The sequence below is a fragment of the Pelophylax lessonae genome (assembly GCF_965119305.1).
Source record: "Pelophylax lessonae genome assembly, chromosome: 4".
NCBI classification, from domain to species: domain Eukaryota; kingdom Metazoa; phylum Chordata; class Amphibia; order Anura; family Ranidae; genus Pelophylax; species Pelophylax lessonae.
In genome coordinates this window covers 77,620,140-77,644,560 of record NC_138771.1, presented here as the reverse complement: position 1 = coordinate 77,644,560, position 24,421 = coordinate 77,620,140, and the positions used below count along the sequence as shown (strand labels likewise).

General features: G+C 47.0%; 1 protein-coding gene across 1 annotated transcript in view; it reads right to left on the bottom strand.

Moving 5' to 3' along the window:
* Positions 1-24,166, bottom strand: part of LOC309552006 (UPF0235 protein C15orf40 homolog) — a gene marked incomplete at its 5' end in the record, with an annotated part of 30,095 nt that extends 5,929 nt beyond the window's left edge. The window contains 3 exons of the mRNA XM_082252750.1: positions 7,390-7,517; positions 14,546-14,672; positions 24,077-24,166. Coding sequence (XP_082108876.1) covers positions 7,390-7,517; positions 14,546-14,672; positions 24,077-24,166 — 345 coding nt within the window. The remainder of the gene's footprint in view (positions 1-7,389; positions 7,518-14,545; positions 14,673-24,076) is intronic.
* Between the last annotated feature and the right edge of the window lie 255 nt (positions 24,167-24,421).

The window sequence follows — 24,421 nt, the reverse complement described above, 5'->3', positions numbered from 1 at the left end:
TCCCTGAGAGGAAGTCTCCATGGGACGTCCGCCACCAGTCTGACCATGTCGGCGTACCAAGCTCGACGAGGCCAGTCCGGAGCTACCAGGATTACTGGGATTCCTTCCTCCTCTACCCTGCGAAGAAGTCTTGGCAGTAACGCGAGAGGAGGGAAGGCATATATTAGCTGGTATTGCCCCCACGGGGCGATCAGTGCGTCTGCGGTTTCTGCTAGAGGATCGCGGGAGCGAGCCACGAATCTCTGAACTTTCCTGTTGAATCGTGATGCCAACAGATCCACATCCGGGGTGCCCCACCGTAGGCACAACTGGTGGAAAACGTCTGGATGGAGGGACCATTACCCCTGATCCAGGGTCTGACGGCTGAGATAATCTGCCTGCCAATTCTCCACCCCCGGAATGAACACCGCAGAGATTGCTGGAACAAACCGTTCCGCCCAGCGAAGAATGCAAGCCACTTCTTTGGCCGCTCGGACACTCTTGGTGCCCCCTTGATGATTGACATAAGCCACGGCCGTGGCATTGTCCGACTGGATCCGAACCGGGCTGCCCTGGAGCTGCTCGGTCCAGTGAATCAGACAAAGTCTGATCGCTCTCAGTTCCAATACATTTATCGGTAATCTGGATTCTTCCGGGGACCAAAGTCCCTGGACAGATAACTGACCAAGAATTCCTCCCCATCCGGATAGACTGGCATCCGTGGTCACTATCGTCCAATATATTGGCAGAAATGACTTTCCCTGGCTGAGCATTGGAGACCGAAGCCACCAAACCAGAGACTCTCTGGTCTGTTTGCTCAATCGTATCTGATTGTCCAGGGATTCCGGATTCCGATTCCATCTGAGAAGAATCTCTTGCTGAAGAATTCGGGTATGGGACTGGGCAAATGGGACTGCTTCGAATGAAGCCACCATCAACCCCAGAACCCTCATACACGTCCGAAGGGAAGACCAGCTGTTGGACAGTAACAACTGGACTGCTGATTGAATCTTTCGAAGTTTCCCTACCGGAAGGAAAACTCTCGTCCTGACTGTGTCTAGAATTAGACCCAGATATTCGAGCCTCTGAGTGGGAACCAGAAATGACTTTTACTGGTTCACCAGCCACCCGAATTCCTGTAAAGAAATCATAGTAATTTCTATGTTTTGTAGCAAGGTCTGAGGAGACTCTGCATGAAGCAGAAGATCGTCTAGGTAACCTAGAATCGATATACCTCTTTGGCGCAGAAGTGCCAACATTGGGGCCAACACCTTTGTGAAGACCCGCGGAGCCGTGGCGAGACCGAAAGGTAACGCCACAAACTGATAGTGGTTCTCCTCTACGGAAAAGCGTAGAAAACGCTGATGTCCTGCGAAAATGGGAATGTGAAGATAGGCGTCCTTGATGTCTATGGACGCTAGGACATCCCCTGGATGCAGGAAGGCTGCTACCGTGCGAATGGACTCCATTCTGAATCTTCTTATGTTGACGAAAGAATTGAGTGCTCTTAAGTCCAGAATTGGACGCACTTTGCCCTCTTTCCTGGGTATTGTAAACAGGTTTGAATAAAACCCTAGAAACCGTTCTGTCCAAGGAACGTGGACTACCACTCCTTGTTGTAGTAAATCTGTGACTGCTCTCCGCAGATCTTCTAAACGATCTGCGGATAGACGGATATTGGAAGGGAAGAATCGCGCCGGTGGGAGAGATCGAAACTCGATCTTGTACCCTGACTTTATGACTTCGCAAACCCATTTGTCCGGGATTCTGGAAAGCCATGGATCTGGGAACCGGCGAAGACGTCCCCCCACCCCAGTTATGGGTGGGGGCGCACCTTCAGGCTTTGGATGGTTTATCTTCAGGTCTGGAGGGGGCGGGCTTTTGCTTGCCCGACCAACGACCCCTGACGCCTCCTGCAGTAGCTTTGGAGGACTTAGTTTTTTCACCCGCTGGACGAAAAAAACCTCTTGTGAGCAGAAAAAGAAGGCCCTCGTCTTTGACGAGTTCCTCTACCTTTAAAATTTTGCGGTAAAAAGGTGCTTTTTCCACCGGTGAGATCCTTAATGATCTCATCTAAGTTGGCTCCAAATAGACGCTCCCCTGAAAAGGGGATATTAGCCAATGCTTTTTTGGAACCTTGGTCGGCTAACCAACCTTTTAGCCACAGTGTACGCCTGAGAACCACTGCTGAGACTGATGCTCGCGCCATTAATGGAGTGGCGTCTAACGCCGCATCACATACAAACTGTAACCCCTGTATCATTTGTTCCAACAAATCTGATACCGCCTGAGGGACTTCTTCTAAGTCCCGGCATAACCACTTGGTCCATTCAGTTACAGCCTGCGAAACCAGACCAATAGCAATTATTGGCCTGAAAGCTGATCCAATCAAGGAAAACATGGTGCGAGACATAGCTTCTATCTTGCGATCCACTGGATCTTTAAAAGACGGAGCGTCTTCTAAAGGAATAACCGTGGCTTTATTCAATCTAGCAATTGGTGAATCCACCACAGGTGGTTCTGTCCATTTCTTAATAAGGGTTTCCTCAAACGGATAACGCCTGTCAATGCGTTTAGAAATATTAAAAGTGCGTTTTGGCAGACGCCATTCTTCATCGATTGGATTGCCAAAACATTTGGGCAATGGAAAAACCTTTGCCACTTTGATGCGCTTTTTAGTCCCAAAAGGGATCTCAGTTTCAGCTATTTCTGATGGAATACCCTGTAACCTTAAAGTCTCTTGAACAGATACAATGAGTGCGTTTACCAACGCTTCCTCTCGGGCTATGGCGGATGCCGAAACATCCTCCTCACTGTCTGAAGAGACAGGACCCGAGACACCAATACCAGATGAAGTACCTGCAACTGCAGAAATAGGCTCAGAGTCTGAATCCGAGGTTTCAGATAATAAGGGGTTAGGCGGGGGTCGCTTTCTTGCGCCCTGTCCCTGACAAGCCACTTCCACCCGGGACACAAAAGTTTCCATAATAGCTGACAAAGATTCAATTGTCAATGGGGTGCTGGAGGATCCCGCAGACCCCTCGAGGGGATCCGGAGGAGATACATGAGTGGCAGGGTCCATGTAAATACAGGACACCTTTGCCAGCAAAAACAAAAAAACTTTTTCTTTTTTTTTTTTGTGTGTCTCCCCCTAGCGCAATAGCGCCCCTCAGAGTATCTGCTTCTCGATCCCAGAGAGAGAGAGAGAGGGACCCCCAAGGCTCACCAACCGATGCAGTGCAGTCTCCAACAAACTGCAGCCAGCGTCTGTCTTACACAGACTGGAAGGAGCTGTTTGTTTTTTCCCCGGCAGAAGGCGTGGCTCCGCCCCCTGTGTACGCCTTCCGGCGTTCCCAGCCCTCCACGAGGAAGCTGGGCTCACAAAACATGGCCGCCCCCATAGAAGAGACATAAGACTCCAAAAACATGGCGGCCGGCGTGACCTGAGGACATACCTGTATACGGTCTACGGCAAAATGGCGGCGGACCGCCGATATCGTCTTCCCAGCACATCCACCTGCACTCTCTAAGAGGTGACATATGGATCTACAGAGATACACTGCACATAAGGTAGGATTATACCTCCCATGTCTGCTGTAATGTTACAGTCTGCTGGGTAGAGTGTTAGCTCTTGAACCAAGTCCACTTCCCACAAACACATGCTGTATTACAAGGGGGACTTGTAAGTATCAGATATATACTGACCATATATGGAGGGGCCCATAATATATACTGCCTCATAATGAGGAAAAAAGGGAACGTTTACTCACCATACCGAACCGACAGGCACCCTCTCTTTACAATACCCTCTCCACCGGGGTGGGGGTTTGTGGACGCCTCGACTCTCTGGTACCTGGCGTCCAAGCGAGACTTTTAACTCGCAAAGTCAGTCCCTTTACTGGGACTCCGTCGCGGCCGACTCAGCGCACTGGTCTGCACGCGCTTTTAGGCAGAAACCGGGGTGACCACTGGATTTCAACATCCAGCCCGTCGCCCGGCCCCGCATACTTACTTGAATATGTCGCGGCCGACCAAGCGCAATGCCATGGTCTGCACGCGCTCGTAGGCCGGCTGGGGTGACCACAAGTGTCGCCCAGTCCGGCATTTTTGCTTGAAGATCTCACAGGAAAAAAACACTGGAGAAAACTACCTAAAAAAGGTCTTTTTCTTAAAGAAAAAAAGTCTTGCCAGGACCAAAAGATCCCAGCAAGGAGCTTAGGTCCTTACTCCTGACTAGACAGAAAAAAACTGATTCCCTGTAGCAGAGAGAGGGAGGATATACCCTCAGGGACTGCCCCCTAGGGTGGAGCCAGAACGTTTTGTCATTCTGCCTAGTCCTACTCCTGCGGAGACAACATAACCCAGCTCTTGAGAATCAAGAAGACTACGTCTGTCAATGAGCGATAGAGAAATGTCAGTGGCCTTCACCTGTAAAACCATTCCTGTTTTGGAGATCGTCTCATTGTTTCCCATCTAGTGCAAATTTCATTAACACCAAAAGCAGTTGAAACCGATTGACAACTGGAGAAAAACAAAAGCGCCATCTGAGTGCAGCATAACATGTTTATTGTGGCAGAAGAAATGTAGTTACTCACACTTAGGTAAAGAGTGTGCTTCTGGTTCAAAGAGTCATTTCCTAACATAAGAGTCCCCTGGGAGGAGGGATGCTTCAGGATGGCCTCGGCGGCTGCCCGATTCTAGGATGCGGCTGATGGATGTCAGCTTCTCCTAGCTTCCACAGTTTGTAATCGCTTGTAATAGGACCCAGGAGACACCCCCTCGTCCTATTTAAGTTCACCATAAACATGGCTCAGCTAGGCCTGAAGGAGAGCATGCTCCGCAAACGCGTCGCCTTGGCAACCCCCCTGCACCCGGAAGCCGCCGGACTGTCTGCAGAGCCGCGGAGAAGCTGACATCCATTAGCCGCGTCCTAGGATCGGGCAGCCCCCGAGGCCATCCTGAAGCATCCCTCCTCCCAGGGGACTCTTATGTTAGGAAATTACTCTTTGAACCAGAAGCACACTCTTTACCCAAGTGTGAGTAACTACATTTCTTCTGCCACAATAAACATGTTATGCTGCACTCAGATAGCCGCCGGAGGCTCGCTCCCGCTGTTTTCAGTCACAGTGGGAGTCGGGCCAGGGGAGGAGCAGCGGCGATCACCGATGCTCTTCCCTGATCGTCGGGGAATCGAGTTTGGAGATCCGCCCGCTTGTGTAAACAAAGCGGGCAGATCTCCTAAGTGACAAATTGCAGGGTTCAGCATAGCTGAACATGCGATCTGTCCCTGTGTCACTCAGTCACCTCCCCCCACACACGTTAGTTAACACCAGGCATACATTAACCCCTCCCTCTCCAATAAAATTAACCCCTTCCCTGCCAGTGTCATTTTCACAGTAACAGTGCATATTCATAGCACTGATTACTGTAGAAATGTCACTGGTACCCCCAAAAGTGTCAAAAATGTCAGTCAAGGGTCCGATCTGTCCACCACAATGTCGCAGTCCCGCAGAAAAAAAAAAAAAAAAAAAAATTGCAGATCGCCGCCATTACTCGTTAAAAACAAAAAACACCAAAAATGACAGAAATCTTTCCCTTAGTTAGTAAACGCAATAACTTTTGCGCAAACCAATCAAAATACGCTTAATGTGATTTTTTTTACCAAACATAGGTAGCAGAAAACAAATAGGCCAAAAATTTTAAAAAAAATGTGATTTTTACATTTTTTTTTTTTTGGGGGGGGGGGGGGGGGGGGATTTCATATAAAAAAAAAATGTGAAAAATATTATTTTTTCAAAATGTACGCTTTTTTTATTTATAGCGCAAAAAGTAAAAATTGCACAGGTGATCAAATACCACCAAAAGAAAGCTCTGTTTGTGGGAAAAAAGGATGTAAATTTCGTTTGGGTACAGCGTCGCACGACCGCGCAATTGTCAGTTAAATGCCGAATCGCAAAAAGTACCCTGGACGTAAGACAGCAAAATCCTCCGGTGGTAAAGTGGTTAAAAAGAGAAAAACTATGGTACCCAAAAATCTCTATGGGCGATGCTTTAAAATCCTTTATTACCCATCAGGGTAGAGTTAACCGAAAGTTATGAAACTACAAATATTGCTCTAAATCTATTCACAGCGATACCTCGTGTGGTGCAATCACTGCTTACATACATGAGCACACCCTGTGCACATTTGCATTTGTGGATGTGTACAAGGCAACAGAACTTTCGATATTTTTTTTTTTTAATAATTTGCAAAGCTTCCCTCTTTTTCTCATGAGCCACTAGCTGCCGAATCACGTACCTGTACATCATTTGGCTTCAAGTGGTTGTACCAGGGTGATGCCTACCGCTGCAGCCATCACCCCAGTACTGTTATTTAGAGCAGTCTGTTGGCTTTCTTGTGACAACAACCGATGCAGCTATGTTCACTTGTGGAGAATCATGTCGAGTCAGCTTTGTTTTAATTAATAGCTATAGTTTTTCCTAGACTAAGTAGGTCTGAGAGTCAAGTTTGTCTAACCCAGTCCCCACACTATACCAGTGAGGGCTCACAGCAGCCATATTGTCAGATTCTGTGTATAAATATGTGCTATACTGTTGATTCTAGAGATGGGCTACATATCCTTTGGTAACTTGCTCTATAACACCTCATACAGATTTAAAACCAATCCCCAACTAACAGTCACTTTTACTAGTTTGTATGGGCCAAGCTGGCCAAAACAAACTATTTTCCACACTAACGGGTGCGCCAGCTGGAAGGGACGAGAACTTCCCGCAGGATGGCATTACACTCATCTGTTTTGCTTTTTTTTCTTTCCTATTTAAACAGCGGATGAGTTTATTGCCCTACATCAAATGTGTCAGATGAAGAGCATGAGGTCATGCACTTCATCTTGCAGCTTAGGTACAGGATCCCCCTAAGGGTACTAGGGACGTTGCCTTCCAGGGGGCATCTGTGCGTTTGGAGCTACATCCCTAGTGCTTTCAGGGGAACCAGGAACTGATCACAAAAAAAAGGTAAAAAAATAAATACCACGCCTTTTTTTTTTTTTAAATCATCCTTAGGTGCATGCTTATAGGTAATTTGGGGAAATGGGAAAGTCTGCTTTATAGAATTTATGCATTTTCAATATCTCTTTTTAAGTCAGGTGAAAAAGAACGTCTCCCTGCTGTACAGTATTTTTTTTTTTTTTTTTTGGGGCATTGGTACAAAACATGTCCCCCCACGCTTTTTAACAAAGGCTTACCTATTAGCCTTAAAAATGGCCTGAATCGAACAACAAGATTTGGGCCAAAAAACTTTTTTTTTAGATCTGCACAACTGAGCAGAACTCACAAAAAACAGCTTGCAAATTGAACCTGGGCCTATTGGATGGTCACCAGCACTGAGTATAGGACTGGTAAGGCACTTACCTTATCCAGGAAAACTTCACTTTTCTTTATTTCCAAAACCTTTGACAGATAACGGCACAATTCAGCATTCGCCTCTCCTTCAGTTGGAGGAGCAGCAATGGCAACACCAACAGCTTCGGAGGTCACATCTGTCGAGGAAACATATTCATATGCAGTAACTGACGAAATGATACAGATAAAGGGCAGGCAGATTTCACATTTCATATTGTAATTGCATACACTGCATGGAATGAAATGTAAAACAATGAACAATAAAGATAAAGGTTTACAAAAGGAGGAGTTAAACTGAAACACCTAACTGGAAGTGGAGCGTCAGTAGACGCTGCTGAAGACGTATTCATTACGAAACGCGCACAGCGTGTCGCGTCACTTCCGCACGATCGAGACTTGGACCGCATCGCGCTCCAGACTCGCAAATTTATGCCTGTATACTTTCCTGGGAGTAGGGGAGATACCGAGATCTCTGGTCGCTGGATACCTTTATACACCCGCCTTATACCCCTGTGTGGGGTGGGTGTTTCTGGTGAGTGAGTTTTTTTACCAGAAGGATCACCCAGCACCGCACCGCCCAGCACGGGGTCACTCCTTAAAGCCATTGGTAGAGCGTTTTCACCTTATTATTCACTTATCTTCTGTGGATATCCTTCACACTGCATTTAGTCACTGCCTATGACCTAAGAGACTTTATAACATTGGACTGTCTATGAATATATCCACTGCATAATTGTTATTTTATATTTAAATGACACTTTATAGCACCTATATACCACAGTTTATGGTATAATTGGGAGTTTTTTCACGTGCACGTTAGCACCTTATTTCATATGCACCTTTAAGCATGCACTAACACAGTTTAATATATTTGTTCTTTGATATATAATATATTTATTTGCACCAGTCACTTTATAAGGTTATCACCGTTATATACTGTATTTCATCACTGATTTTTTATATTATATTTATACTTTTTAACATTCCCGTTTTAGGCAGCGCCACCACCCTACCTTCCTATTTATTCTATATTTAGTCCTCGGACTAATATTCAGGGAGGCTGCAGCCTATATATATATATATATTATATATATATATATATATATATATATATACATATACATACATACATGAGTTCATTCTTCTTCCTCATGAATGTACACATAGCACCCCATACTGACAGAAAAACACAGAATTGTTGACATTGTTGCAGATTTATTAAAAAAGAAAAACTGAAATATCACATGGTCCTAAGTATTCAGACCCTTTGCTCAGTATTTAGTAGAAGCCCCCTTTTGATCTAATACAGCCAGGAGTCTTTTTGGGAAAGATGCAACAAGTCTTTCACACCTGGATTTGGGGATCCTCTGCCATTCCTCCTTGCAGATCCTCTCCAGTTCTGTCAGGTTGGATGGTAAACGTTGGTGGACAGCCATTTTTGGGTCTCTCCAGAGATGCTCAATTGGGTTTAAGTCAGGGCTCTGGCTGGGCCATTCAAGAACAGTCACGGAGTTGTTGTGAAGCCACTCCATTATTTTAGCTGTGTGCTAGAGCTGCACGATTAATCGTATGAAAATCGCGATCTCGATTCACCCCCCCTGACGATCTAAACCTGACATATGCTCGATTCTTTGCATAGCTGCAGAGAGAACAGCTGTGGGGAAAAAAAAAAAAAAGCCTCCTGCAAACAAACACCTATCAGCATAGTCTCCCAGTAACTATAAACAAAATGATTACATTGTATCTTTTCCTTCCCTCTGCCAGGGAGAAAGGAAGTTTAACCTCTTAAAGACTAGACCTTTTTCTGAAACTTGTTGCTTGCAAGTTAAAATCATTTTTTTTTTTTGCTAGAAAAGTACTTAGAACCCCCAAACATTTTATATATTTTTTTAGCAGAGACCCTACAGAATAAAATGGCGATTGTTGTAATATTTTATGTCACACTGTATTTGCGCAGCAGTCTTTCAAACGCAATTAATAGACTTTAATGAATAAAAAAAAAAACATAACAGTAAAGTTATCCCAATTTTTTTTTGTTACACAGAGAATCGTGAGAGAATCGTGATCTTTATTCCAAGCTAAAAAATCGTGATTCTCATTTTGGCCAGAATCGTGCAGCTCTACTGTGTGCTTAGGGTCATGGTCTTGTTGGAAGGTAAACCTTCGGCCCAGTCTGAGGTCCAGAGCACTCTGGAGAAGGTTTTTGTCCAGGATATCCCTGTACTTGGCCGCATTCATCTTTCCCTCGATTGCAACCAGTCGTCCTGTCCCTGCAGCTGAAAAACACCCCCACAGCATGATGCTGCCACCACCATGCTTCACTGTTGGGACTGTATTGGACAGGTAATGAGCAGTGCCTGGTTTTCTCCACACATACCGCTTAGAATTAAGGCCAAAAAGTTCTATTTTGGTCTCATCAGACCAGAGAATCTTATTTCTCACCATCTTGGAGTCCTTCAGGTGTTTTTTAGCAAACTCCATGAGGGCTTTCATGTGTCTTACACTGAGGAGAGGCTTCCTTCGGGCCACTCTGCCATAAAGCCCCGACTGGTGGAGGGCTGCAGTGATGGTTGACTTTCTACAACTTTCTCCCATCTCCTGACTGCATCTCTGGAGCTCAGCCACAGTGATCTTTGGGTTCTTCTTTACCTCTCTCACCAAGGCTCTTCTCCCCCGATAGCTCAGTTTGGCCGGACGGCCAGCTCTAGGAAGGGTTCTGGTCGTCCCAAACATCTTCCATTTGAGGATTATGGAGGCCACTGTGCTCTTAGGAACCTTAAGTGCAGCAGAAATCTTTTTGTAACCTTGGCCAGATCTGTGCCTTGCCACAATTCTGTCTCTGAGCTCTTCAGGCAGTTCCTTTGACCTCATGATTCTCATTTGCTCTGACATGCATTGTGAATGGAAGGTCTTATATAGACAGGTGTGTGGCTTTCCTAATCAAGTCCAATCAGTATAATCAAACACAGCTGGACTCAAATGAAGGTGTAGAACCATCTCAAGGATGATCAGAAGAAATGGAAAGCACCTGAGTTAAATATATGAGTGTGACAGCAAAGGGTCTGAATACTTAGGACCATGTGATATTTCAGTTTTTCTTTTTTAATAAATCTGCAACAATGTCAACAATTCTGTGTTTTTCCGTCAATATGGGGAGCTGTGTGTACATTCATGAGGAAGAAGAATGAACTTAAATGATTTTAGCAAAATGGCTGCAATATAACAAAGAGTGAAAAATTTAAGGGGGTCTGAATACTTTCCGTACCCACTGTATAATTTCTATTCCTACACTTATACCTTTGCACATATTTTCATTTCCACATCCAAACAGACCGTTAGCGTGGAGTTTATACCTTCTACTAAGACACATAAGACATTACATCTCCCACCAGTTACATTGCTAAAAAGATACATCAAAGAAGCACAAATTCTGGCCATGGAATAGGAGAATTCACAGCAGTCCTCCGTCATGACCTCTTGATTCTTGCCAAATACTTCTTTTATAAGTGCATACTACTTTTGTTTTTATTTTTTTAAATAAAAGTAAAATCTGGGCTTTGGTTTTTTTTTTTTACCTTAGTTTGGTCTTTCCAATAAGTAAACCCACATGTGCAGTGCCAAGGCAGGTGGGCCTTAATGCCCACACATACCATGGTGGCTGCAAGCGCTCCCAGCACAATGACTGAGCCATCACTAAAAACTCCTGGTCCTTTTATGATCAGAAGCTGTCGGACCAGAACAGACTCCCAATTATATGACAACTGCGACAGCCAAACTGAGAAGTCATGTGATCAGTATGAGGAGAAAAGATTGTTAAAAAAAAAAAAAAAAAAGTGAAAATAAAAAATAAATGGCTACATCAAGGTTTAAACTAGGCCACGGGCCAAAAAAAAAAAAAAGTATTTTTGACCTACCGTAAAATCCATTTCTCTGATGTTTATTGATGGACACAGCTCATGATCTTCATAACCATTGGGTTATACTGCCCCCTACAGGGAGTAGTACGCTGGGCAGAAAAAGAATCTGGCTACTCCTATGGGCAGTCCCAGGGTTATACTCCTTCTCTCTGCTATAGGTACTCAGTTTTGTTACAAGTAGTGTCAGAAGAATTACAACTCCACAGAGGGGTGGGTGCTATGTCCGTCAATGAACATCAGAGAAATGGATTTTACGGTAAGTCAAATATCCCATTTTCTCTTTCGCTAATGGACACAGCTCCTAAACTTCATAACCACTGGGACGTCCTAAAGCAGTGTTAAACATGGAGGGGTGGGAACAGCATAAAAAATCCCCAAGGCTAAACAGTAGCCCCATTCCCAAGGCTAAACAGTAGCCCACCTGAAAAAAACAATACACCCCCAAAGAGGATCTCAAGGAGGTCTCTAAACAGCAGCCTGCAAAACCTTGCGGCCAAAAGAAGCATCCGCAGATGGCAACACATCCACTTTATAGAACTTTGTGAAAGTGTGCACAGACGACCAGGTGGCTGCCTTGCAAACCTGCATCACAGACGCCTGATGACGGAAGGCCTAGGAGGCACTAAGCGCCTGAGTAGAGTGCGCCTTGACAGGGAAAGGAGGAACCTGACCCCTGATGGAATAGGCCTGAATAAACGTCTGTCTGATCCATCTGGAAATGGTCGCAGAGGAAGTGGACAACCCTTTCCGAGGACCTTCCGTGAGCACAAATTTTGAGTCAGACTTCCTAAAAGACTCCTTAGCTCCCATGTACACCCTAATTGCCCGGACCACATTCAAGACATCCAAGGCAAATTCCTTTGAATGTTTAGGCCTATGACACAGGGAAGTCAACACAATGTCTTCATTCAAATGAAAAATCAGAGACAACCTTTGGGAGGAACGACGAACAGGGGCGAAAAACCACCAGGTAAGGTGAACGACAGGATAACGCCGCCAGTTCCGACACCATGCGTGCAGAGGTAATAGCCATCAAAAAGCCACCTTCTAAGACAACGTAAGCAAGGGAATCTCCCAAAGATTCTCAAAGGGGAGCTTCTAGAGGACCAAAAGCACCAAATTGGAAGTCCCAAGGCAGCAACAGAGACCGCACTGGAGGAGCCAAATGTCAGACACCCTGAAGAAAAGGTGTGTCCCCAAGGGTCGTTGGAAGAAGACCGCCAATGCCAACATCTGGCCCTTGATGGTACTCAAGGCCAATTTCTGTTCAACCCCCCATTAAAGGAAGGTCAAGATCCGAGCCACCGAGAAGGAGCGAGGATTAACTTCAAGAGACTCCCACCACGCAATGTACGTCTTCCACGTATGATGGTAGATCCTCCTAGAAGTAGATTTCCTAGCTTTTAAAAAACGTAGGAACCACCGACTTATATGAACCTCTTATCCTTCAGCAGCTGGCGTTCAACAGCCAAGCCGTCAAAGCCAGCGACTAAAGCAGGATGGAGGATTGTTCCTTGGGACGACAGATCCACCGAGAGGAAGCCTCCAAAGAACGTCGGCGACCAGCCGCACCAGATCGGCATACCAAGCCCGGCAAAGCCAGTCTTTGAGCCACTAAGATGGCCCAAATGTCTTCTGCCTCGATCCTGCGTAAAAGTCTTGGCAGAAGCTTGAGAGGAGGGAAGGCGTAAATCAGACGATACGTACCATGCGGGTACACCAGCGCGTCTGTGGCATCTTCCAGAGGATCCTATGATCGAGCCACAAACCTCTGCACCTTTCTGTTGAGCCGAGACACCAACAGATCCACCTCGGGGATGCCCCACCGGAGACACTAATGAAACACCTCTGGATGAAGGGACCACTCCCCTTGGTCCAACACCTGCGGACTGAGGTAATCCGCCTGCCAGTTTTCCACGAGGGAATGTGTACGCCAAGAGGGCTGGAACGACACGTTATGCCCACCTTAGAATGCTGGCTACCTCCAGAGCCGCAAGGACACGTCTTGTGCCCCCCTGGTGATTGGCATAAGCCACGGCTGTGGCACTGTCCAATTAAATGTGCACTGGACATCCCTGAAGACGATCCGTCCAATGGTCCAGACACAATGTGATTGCTCAGAGTTCCAATACATTGATCGGTAGTCCGGACTGTTCCAGTGTCCTGATCCCCTGAGTAGAATGTTTGCCGAGGACGCCTCCCCAGCTGGACAGGCTGGCATCCATGGTGATCGCTGTCCAATACAAGAGGAGGAAGGATTTTCCCAGACGAAGTGCCACCATATCAGGGATGACTTAGTTCCCGGCTCAGCCGATTATGATTCTCAAGAGACTGCGAAGTTGTGTTCTGTTTGCGACTCAAGCCTAGACCCGGTCGTATGCGACCTCGCGAGGAGTTTAACTCGCAGGCCAGCCTCTGTCCAGTGGGGCTATGTCATGGACGACCTAGCGCGAAGATGAGGTCTGCGTGCGCACGCTAGCATATCTTGTGGGCTTAAAGACAATCTGACTTGACTTCTGTGTTTGTCAGAACAGATTCCTGATTCCTGCTCTTCTCATGATGGGCAGCAGCACAACAAAAGAGACAGTGCAGTACTATGTAGGATGTGAGCATACCAGGTGCTGGAGGACAAGTACCTTTTAGCCACTTAAGTGACTGTAAATGCCTTTTTTTACTAACTATTAAAAATAACAAACATGTCATACTTACCGGCTCTGTGTAATGGTTTTGCACAGAGCAGCCCAATCCATCTATTCTCGGGTCCATCACTGGTGCTCTTGGATCCCCTCCCTGCCAAGTGCCCCCATAGCAGGCGCTTGATAACCGGGCACTTGTGCGTGCTTGCCCCTGACACATACAGCGTGGCGCAGCCCAGCCCCATCCCCTCCTCACTGGCTGTGATTAACAGCAGCAGGAGCCAATGGCTCCCACTGCTGTCTCTGAGCCAATGAGGAGGGCGCGAGCCAATAGAGCGTCTGCTTTCATGCACATCGCTGGATAGAAATCAGGCTCAGGTAAGAATAAGAGGGGCAGGAGAGGTGAGCTGAATGCAGGTGATTTATTTTGCCCTAATGCATAGAATGCATTATGGTGTAAAAAAAAAAAAAAAAAAAAAAAAAAACTTTCTGCTTTTAGTACCACTTTAAACATCAATGAATGCATGGAAAATGAATAGATGCACATGCCTATGAATTAGGTTTTGCTACGTTCATCACACAGGAAAGGACTATGTACTCACAAACATTTACCTGTTATAGCATTTTGTTTGGAACCTGGCTTAGCATGAATAGCAATAGAAATGGATCCACTTTTATCTCTTATAACTGGACCTGTGGTCTGTGGATCCTGGGGTGCATCCTTCTTCTGCCCCTTACCCTGCAATGAAAGACAAACACTCTAATAACTGCATAAAAATAATGATAAATATATTCGTTACAACATATTAAAGTCAACAAAAAATGAAATCAGACACAAAGAAGCATATGCCAGGAGACTGCAGTGACAGGCTATAGCTCAGGTCTTCCAGCATTGCAGTTCCCGAAATATGTTTACTGAAACCCAAACTTTATGTGTAGGAAAGGTAAGTAAAAGACAAAAAATAATCCTAACCTTCAGCTCATATGAAACACATGGCTCATCAGGCAAAATTAACAGGCTGCCTTAAAGAGGAACTCCACCTCACCCACTTTTTAATCCCATCTTTGCTCTTATGCTGGGTTGTCAGTAATAAATATAATCATGTGCCCAGAAAATCCACAAATTATCTGTCGCACTACTGGGTCCTTCCTCCTTGAAGGGTCAATTCACAAATCATGCGGTATTCATCTCAAAATTATTTTTTTTTTTATTCACTAAAACACGCGCTTTATTTAGTGTTATTTTTTTCCCACAGGCTAACACTGCATCAGAAGGAAATTGTTCTGTAAATAAAAAGGTACACTAAAGGCTCATTTACACTTGTGGTGGTGAAGTTTGGGGGGTAAAAGGACATGGTTAAGGTGTTTTTATCATCCCCTTAGGTTGCAAAGGCAGTAAATAGGGGTGGCAAAAATAATCCACCCTGTTGCATTCGCGGGGCAGTACTGCTGCTGAATGTGACTCATTCATGTGAATGGGAACCCACTGTGCATGTGATTGCAGCATGTTAGTGTGGTATCTACAAGGTTAAATGATAAGTTCACCTTTTTTTTTTTTAAAAAAGTCATATATGCACATTTTCTTGCAGGTGAACCACTTTAAGACTGGGCCTATTTTTGACACTTGGTGTTTACAAGCTAAAATCTGTTTTTTTTTTTTTCGCTAGAAAACTACTTAGAACCCCCAAACATTAGATTTTTTTTTTAGCAGAGACCCTAGAGAATAAAATGGAGATCGTTGCAATATTTTTGTATCACATTGTATTTGCGCAGCGGTCTTCCAAATGCAATTTTTTTGAAAACAATTCACTTTTTCGAATTAAAAAATAAGAAAACAGCAAAGTTAGCCAATTTTTTTTCCATAATGTGAAAGATGATATTACGCTGAGTAAATAGATACCCAACATGTCATGCTTCAAAATTGCGCACGCTCACGAAATTGCAACAAACCTTGGAATTTAAAAATCCCATAGGTGACATTTTAAAAATGTCTACAGGTTACCAGCTTAGAGTTCTAGAGGAGCTCTAGGGCTCAAATTATTGCTCTCACTCTAACGATCGCGGCGATACTTCACATGTGTGGTTTGAACACTGTTTACATATGTGGGTGGGACTCCCGTATGCGGTCACTTCTGTGCGCGAGCTTTATTTTATTATTTTTTTTTATTGTTACACCGTTTTAAAAAAAAAAAAAAATAAAATGTGATAATTTTTATTCCTAATACAAGGAATGTAAACATTCCTTGAAATAGAAATAGGCATGACAGGTCCTCTTTATTGTGAGATCTGGGGTCAAAAAGACCTCACACCTCACAACTACACTAAAAAATGAAGTGTTGAAAAAAGAAAAAAAAGAAAAAAAAAACAAAAAACGGCCCTATAAACCAATTGCTAGGCAACAACGTTTGACGTCGCTCTGGTCCTCCAAGACCATCCTGCCCTCACTTGACTTCCTGTCTCAGAGGATCCAGGAACAGATCGTTTTCCCCGCTGGCGGCGGGTCCGATAAGAGGGGAAACCGGCCGGGAAGTGGCAGGAGGTGGGGCACCTCTTCTACTGCACCATAAGGGTGATCCCGTGGCGAATCCGCCGCTGGGACCACCCTTATCTGAAAGCCGACCACCCGCTATTTAAAAAAATACCAGAGTTATGGCAGCTATCTGCTGCCATAACCCTGGTATTTAGCGTCAAACGAGCTACGTATATAGTCGTTGGGCGCACGGTAAGTGGTGAAATAAGCCTGTAAAGCAGATCATGGGTGCAATCTCAGGCTCCTGCAGACTGTCCGTATAGCTGCCTGCCCATACCTTGAACAGGCAGGTAGTTACTAGATGACAAGAAAGATTATTGAACTACCTAGAGTGCTCATCAATACCCTGGTAATGCATTGAGAACTACAAGCAGACAGCCGCAATGGATAATGGTAGCTGTAGTTCCCCCATTCACAGAACTCTGAGTGAATGAAACGGCCATGTGGGCAGAGTCCAGAACAACTCAAGTTCTTTTAAAATTGTGACAGTGGGTGCGAGGAGAAGATTCCCGTCCCACTGTCACAATGATGCAGGGGATCAGTGAGAGGCTATAAGAGTGGGAATACGTTACATGTTTCACCCTAAAAATTGGTGAAGCATGTGAAAAGTTCCCAAAGGTGAACTTATCCTTTAAATAAGCCGGTGAGGAGGCGTCACACCGACTGCTCACCACCTGTAAAACACCTCTAAAAAGTAATCTGCACGCAGATGGCTTTTAAGAGGTGCTGCAATGTAACTGCACTAAAACTAGGAGGCTGCAGTAGGCGGAAAATGTCAGTCCCACCTAGGTGAGAGGAGGCAAGGTGAACCATAAATCCAAAAAGAAAAAAATCTAGGTAAATTAAAAAAAAAAAAAAAAAAAAGTGGCTTTTTAGGATTAAGGAGAGAGGAGGAATACAATGGAGCAAAGGAAAATTTTGGATTGAAGGTCCACTTTACCCCAACACACAAAATTACCTTCTGCTGCCACAAGGAAAAGCCGGCCACAAGTCTGACTTGCTAAATGCATTCAGACAGCACCATTCCTTTTAGACCTTGCCTGGTCCCATCACAGTGAATCCAAGTAATGTTAGGGGAAGTTTTACAAAGACTGGTACACACAGAATCTGGTGCAGCTATGAATAGTAACCAATCAGCTTCTAACTTTAGCTTGTTCAATCAAGCTTTGACAATTAAACCTGGAAGCGGATTGGTTACTATGCACAGTTGCACCAGATTCTGTGTGCATCAGTTTTAGTAAACGCCCCCAATCGTTCCTGATGGTATTTTGCATCATAGGTAGGTTTTATTCAAGCGTGAGGTTTATCATACACCGGCTCCAGACAAAGATATTGATGAGTTTTGCATCTTAAGAGTAAGCAAGTACGGTATGAAAGGCATCAAAGTTTTAGTCTAATGTCAGTGTATGATTCGCCTCCTATTGCTAGCAGAACTCTATTGACCTCCACTTCAGTGATGTCGAGTCCAGGGATCTCCTTGCTGGCCAATGACATCTTCAACCACTTTTCTTCTGGGTTTAGATCTTTGGTTGTTTTGCTGACCGAGTCAGCATGATGTCACTCCTGCACATGTGCAGAAGATTATTCATCTCAGCCGGAACAGAAATTGTACACTGAGCTGCAAGTGCACAGCTCAGTGCACAGAGGAGGCAGGCAGGAAAACTTTAATGCAGGAGACCTAGTTTGCCTCTTCTGTATTAAAAAGCCAACCTGTTAAAAAAAATAAAATAAAAATGAATTAATAATTTCTGATCTCCATTGGTGTAATGCATATTTGCAGTGGTAGCGTGGGTGGTCCTTAACGCCCAGTCACTGCATGTATTTGTCAATGGAGCTCTGATGTTCCATTCTGAGACTGCACTCTGACAGCTCCTGGTCAGCGTTTGCCAGTAGGAGACCGGTGACTGCCAGGTGATCAGCCATTAACAGTCACCTAATAATCAGACCCCCACCCCAGGTTTACAAATCAGTAAACTAAAGCGGAGTTTAGATCAGTAAAAAAAATAATAAAGATCTGCATTACTGGTCATTATTTCTTATGTTTGTATGCACAGAAATCACACCTCCCACATATAATATTTCAATAGTTGGCATTCTAGAAGCTAGAAGAAATTCTTTGTTTACGTGTGCAATATGTGGGCCATGTTTGCGGATTTTATGCAGGAACTTGCGGTGTTCATACATCAGTACTGTGTACAAGGGCCCTAAGGGTGTCCATTCCATTCAGTTGAATAAGACAATTATTGGCTCATTTACGCCCCAGACCAGCTTCTTTCTGTGGTGGTACGGCCAGGTGTCGAGGTTCAGTTGTGGGCAGGAAGCGTGTATAAACCCATGACAGGCTGAGATTGTCCGCACATCATCACACGGGGAGCAATAAGGGACAGATGAGCCACCTGGTAGAACACTGTTGGTGTACAGGGCGACTCATCCATCCCTCACCGCATGTAATGGCTTCATGTGGACAGCTCTCTGCCTATCATTGGTTTGCACAGGATGAGCGCCCAGAACTAAAAGGAGAAGTTCACCTTTAAAAAAAAAAAAAAATGCACATCTTTTCGCAGGTGAAAAAAAAAAGTGCATTTATTCTTTTTTTTTGGAGCCTTAAAGGCCCCTTTCACAGGGTCCGCATTCCGTTGCGGACCGTGCTCTGCTCAGCGGGGATCGATCCGCCGATCACCGCTGAGCCGGCGGATGACAGCTCTGTCTCCGCACTGTGTGTGGAGAGGGAGGTGTCAGAGCCCCGCTGCTCTCTATGGGGAATCAGATGAGAGCAGACCGCCTGTCCGCTTTCATCCGATTCCATCCAATCCGATCCCCAGGACAGATGGAAAAATAGGGTTTCCATCCGTCCGGATTTCACGGACAGGATCGGATGCGGGTGTCAGTGGACATGTCACCGCTGACATCCGCTGCTCCATAGGGCTGAATGTCAGCATTGCCCAGCCATTCAGGCGGCCAAAGATTCTGAACCCAGAAGGAAGACCGGGTGAAGATGGAAGCGCTGGGGAACTGTGACAGCTCAGTGCTGGAAGGCTCAGTCTATCATAATGTGCTAGTATGCACTGTAAGGGGTTAATAATGAGGACAGTTAAGAAGTCAATGTTGGGCAGAAAGGGGTTAATATTTAATAAGGGGCGATTTAAGAAATCAGTGGTCCCATGTGGAAAATCATAAGTTAGGCCGTACTGCTTGATAAAACAAAACAGGAAACATGGTTTGCCTACTGCAACGCAGCAGTGAGTGGGCATGGTTTTCTTTACGCCAGTGTTGTTGCTAACCTTAAAAAAAGGCTTGGGGCACCTTTGGGCAATTGTAAGAGTGGTAATGCGATGCAGCAAATAGTAGTCATGGTCAAATTGCATTACCAGTGGGAGGGGCTCAAATGGCCATGCTAAAATAAAACAAAAACCTTTTTGCACCCACAAAATTTGCTTAGGATGACAAGAGTTCCAGGCATGTATACACCTTAACACAATAATTATTTAGAAATGAAGCACTGCCATTACATATGTTTTTGTGTACATTCTGGGCTGTGCCCACTATAATCCCACCCCCCGCCCGTTATACTGTGCCCACCCCATCCAGACACTATGTCCTCCACACATACACCCTGTACACCCCATCCGGACACTATATCCTCCATACACCCTGTACACCCCATCCGGACACTATATCCTCCATACACCCTGTACACCCCATCCGGACACTATATCCTCCATACACCCTGTACACCCCATCCGGACACTATATCCTCCATACACCCTGTACACCCCATCCGGACACTATATCCTCCATACACCCTGTACACCCCATCCGGACACTATATCCTCCATACACCCTGTACACCCCATCCGGACACTATATCCCCCCATACACCCTGTACACCCCATCCGGACACTATATCCTCCATACACCCTGTACACCCCATCCGGACACTATATCCTCCATACACCCTGTACACCCCATCCGGACACTATATCCTCCATACACCCTGTACGCCCCATCCGGGCACTATGTCCTCCATACACCCCATCCGGGCACTATGTCCTCCATACACCCCATCCGGGCACTATATCCCCCATACACCCCATCCGGGCACTATGTCCTCCATACACCCTGTACACCCCATCTGGACACTATATCCTCCATACACCCCATCCGGACACTATATCCTCCATACACCCCATCTGGACACTATATCCTCCATACACCCCATCTGGGCACTATGTCCCCCATACACCCCATCCGGGCACTATGTCCCCCATACACCCCATCCGGGCACTATGTCCCCCATACACCCCATCCGGGCACTATGTCCCCCATACACCCCATCCGGGCACTATGTCCCCCATACACCCCATCCGGGCACTATGTCCTCCATACACCCCATCTGGACACTATGTCCCCCATACACCCCATCCGGGCACTATGTCCTCCATACACCCCATCCGGACACTATGTCCCCCATACACCCCATCCGGGCACTATGTCCCCCATACACCCCATCCGGGCACTATGTCCTCCATACACCCCATCCGGGCACTATATCCTCCATACACCCTGTACACCCCATCTGGACACTATATCCTCCATACACCCCATCCGGACACTATATCCTCCATACACCCCATCCGGGGCACTATGTCCCCCATACACCCCATCCGGACACTATCTCCCCCATACACCCCATCCGGGCACTATGTCCTCCATACACTCCATCCGGGCACTATATCCTCCATACACCCCATCCGGGCACTATGTCCCCCATACACCCCATCAGGACACTATATCCTCCATACACCCCATCCGGGCACTATGTCCCCCATACACCCCATCCGGACACTATATCCTCCATACACCCCATCCGGACACTATGTCCCCCATACACCCCATCCGGGCACTATGTCCTCCATACACTCCATCCGGACACTATATCCTCCATACACCCCATCCGGGCACTATGTCCTCCATACACCCCATCCGGACACTATATCCTCCATACACCCCATCCGGACACTATGTCCCCCATACACCCCATCGGGACACTATGTCCTCCATACACCCCATCCAGGCACTATGTCCTCGATACACCCCATCCGGACACTATGTCCTCCATACACCCCATCCGGACACTATGTCCTCCATACACCCCATCCGGGCACTATGTCCCCCATACACCCCATCCGGGCACTATGTCCCCCATACACCCCATCCGGGCACTATGTCCTCCATACACCCCATCCGGACACTATGTCCTCCATACACCCCATCTGGACACTATGTCCCCCATACACCTCATCCGGGCACTATGTCCCCCATACACCCCATCCGGACACTATGTCCTCCATACACCCCATGCGGGCACTATGTCCTCTCCATACACTCCATCCGGGCACTATGTCCTCCATACACCCCATCCGGACACTATGTCCTCCATACACCCCATCCGGGCACTATGTCCCCCATACACCCCATCCGGACACTATGTCCCCCATACACCCCATCGGGACACTATGTCCTCCATACACCCCATCCGGGCACTATGTCCTCCATACACCCCATCTGGGCACTATATCCCCCATACGGGCACTATGTCCTCCATACACCCCATCCGGGCACTATGTCCCCCATACACCCCATCCGGACACTATGTACTCCATACACCCCATCCGGACACTATGTCCTCCATACACCCCATCCGGGCACTATGTCCTCCATACACCCCATCCGGGCACTATGTCCTCCATACACCCCATCCGGGCACTATGTCCTCCATACACCCCATCCGGGCACTATGTCCTCCATACACCCCATCCGGGCACTATGTCCTCCATACACCCCATCCGGGCACTATGTCCTCCATACACCCCATCCGGGCACTATGTCCTCCATACACCCCATCCGGGCACTATGTCCTCCATACACCCTGTACACCCCATCTGGACACTATATCCTCCATACACCCCATCCGGACACTATATCCTCCATACACCCCATCCGGACACTATATCCTCCATACACCCCATCCGGGGCACTATGTCCCCCATACACCCCATCCGGACACTATCTCCCCCATACACCCCATCCGGGCACTATGTCCTCCATACACTCCATCCGGACACTATATCCTCCATACACCCCATCCGGGCACTATGTCCCCCATACACCCCATCCGGACACTATATCCTCCATACACCCCATCCGAGCACTATGTCCTCCATACACTCCATCCGGACACTATATCCTCCATACACCCCATCCGGGCACTATGTCCCCCATACACCCCATCCGGACACTATATCCTCCATACACCCCATCCTGACACTATGTCCCCCATACACCCCATCGGGACACTATGTCCTCCATACACCCCATCCGGGCACTATGTCCTCCATACACCCCATGCGGACACTATGTCCTCCATACACCCCATCCGGGCACTATGTCCCCCATACACCCCATCCGGACACTATGTCCTCCATACACCCCATCTAGACACTATATCCTCCATACACCCCATCCGGGCACTATATCCTCCATACACCCCATCCGGGCACTATGTCCCCCATACACCCCATCCGGGCACTATGTCCTCCATACACCCCATCTGGGCACTATATCCCCCATACACCCCATCCGGGCACTATGTCCTCCATACACCCCATCTGGGCACTATATCCCCCATACACCCCATCCGGGCACTATGTCCTCCATACACCCCATCTGGGCACTATGTCCTCCATACACCCCATCTGGACACTATATCCCCCATACACCCCATCCGGGCACTATGTCCTCCATACACCCCATCTAGACACTATATCCTCCATACACCCCATCCTGACACTATGTCCTCCATACACCCCATCCGGGCACTATGTCCTCCATACACCCCATCTGGGCACTATATCCCCCATACACCCCATCCGGGCACTATGTCCTCCATACACCCCATCTGGGCACTATGTCCTCCATACACCCCATCTGGACACTATATCCCCCATACACCCCATCCGGGCACTATGTCCTCCATACACCCCATCTAGACACTATATCCTCCATACACCCCATCCTGACACTATGTCCTCCATACACCCCATCCGGGCACTATGTCCTCCATACACCCCATCCGGGCACTATGTCCTCCATACACCCCATCTGGACACTATATCCCCCATACACCCCATCCGGGCACTATGTCCTCCATACACCCCATCCAGACACTATATCCCCCATACACCCCATCCGGGCACTATGTCCTCCATACACCCCATCCGGGCACTATGTCCTCCATACACCCCATCTGGACACTATATCCCCCATACACCCCATCCGGGCACTATGTCCTCCATACACCCCATCCAGACACTATGTCCCCCATACACCCCATCCGGACACTATGCCCCCCATACACCCCATCCGGACACTATGTCCTCCATACACCCCATCCGGACACTATGTCCCCCATACACCCCATCCGGGCACTATGTCCCCCATACACCCCATCCGGACACTATGTCCCCCATACACCCCATCCGGACACTATGTCCCCCATACACCCCATCCGGGCACTATGTCCCCCATACACCCCATCCGGACACTATGTTCACCTCTTTGCTCTCCTTGCGCGGCATTGAGCGCACTCCCGCGGCTGTCTGGTGAGCGGAGATTACACGGGAACGGTTTAGACGGACGAGCATATAGCTCTGGGGAAAGTGTGTGCTTCAGATCTTTAATCAGAGTAAAATCTTCCCCGCATCTCCTTATACCGAGCCATGCGATAATGTATGTCCGGGATACTGTGTGTGCACGTCACATGACCGCTCCGCCCCGCCCACCTTCTGACATACGGATAGAACAGTAAGCCGACCTGTATTCTGCAGACCACAGCGACCCCTACTGGTCACACTGAAAACTCCTCTCCGTAAGATTGCAGAGCACAACATAGACTACGA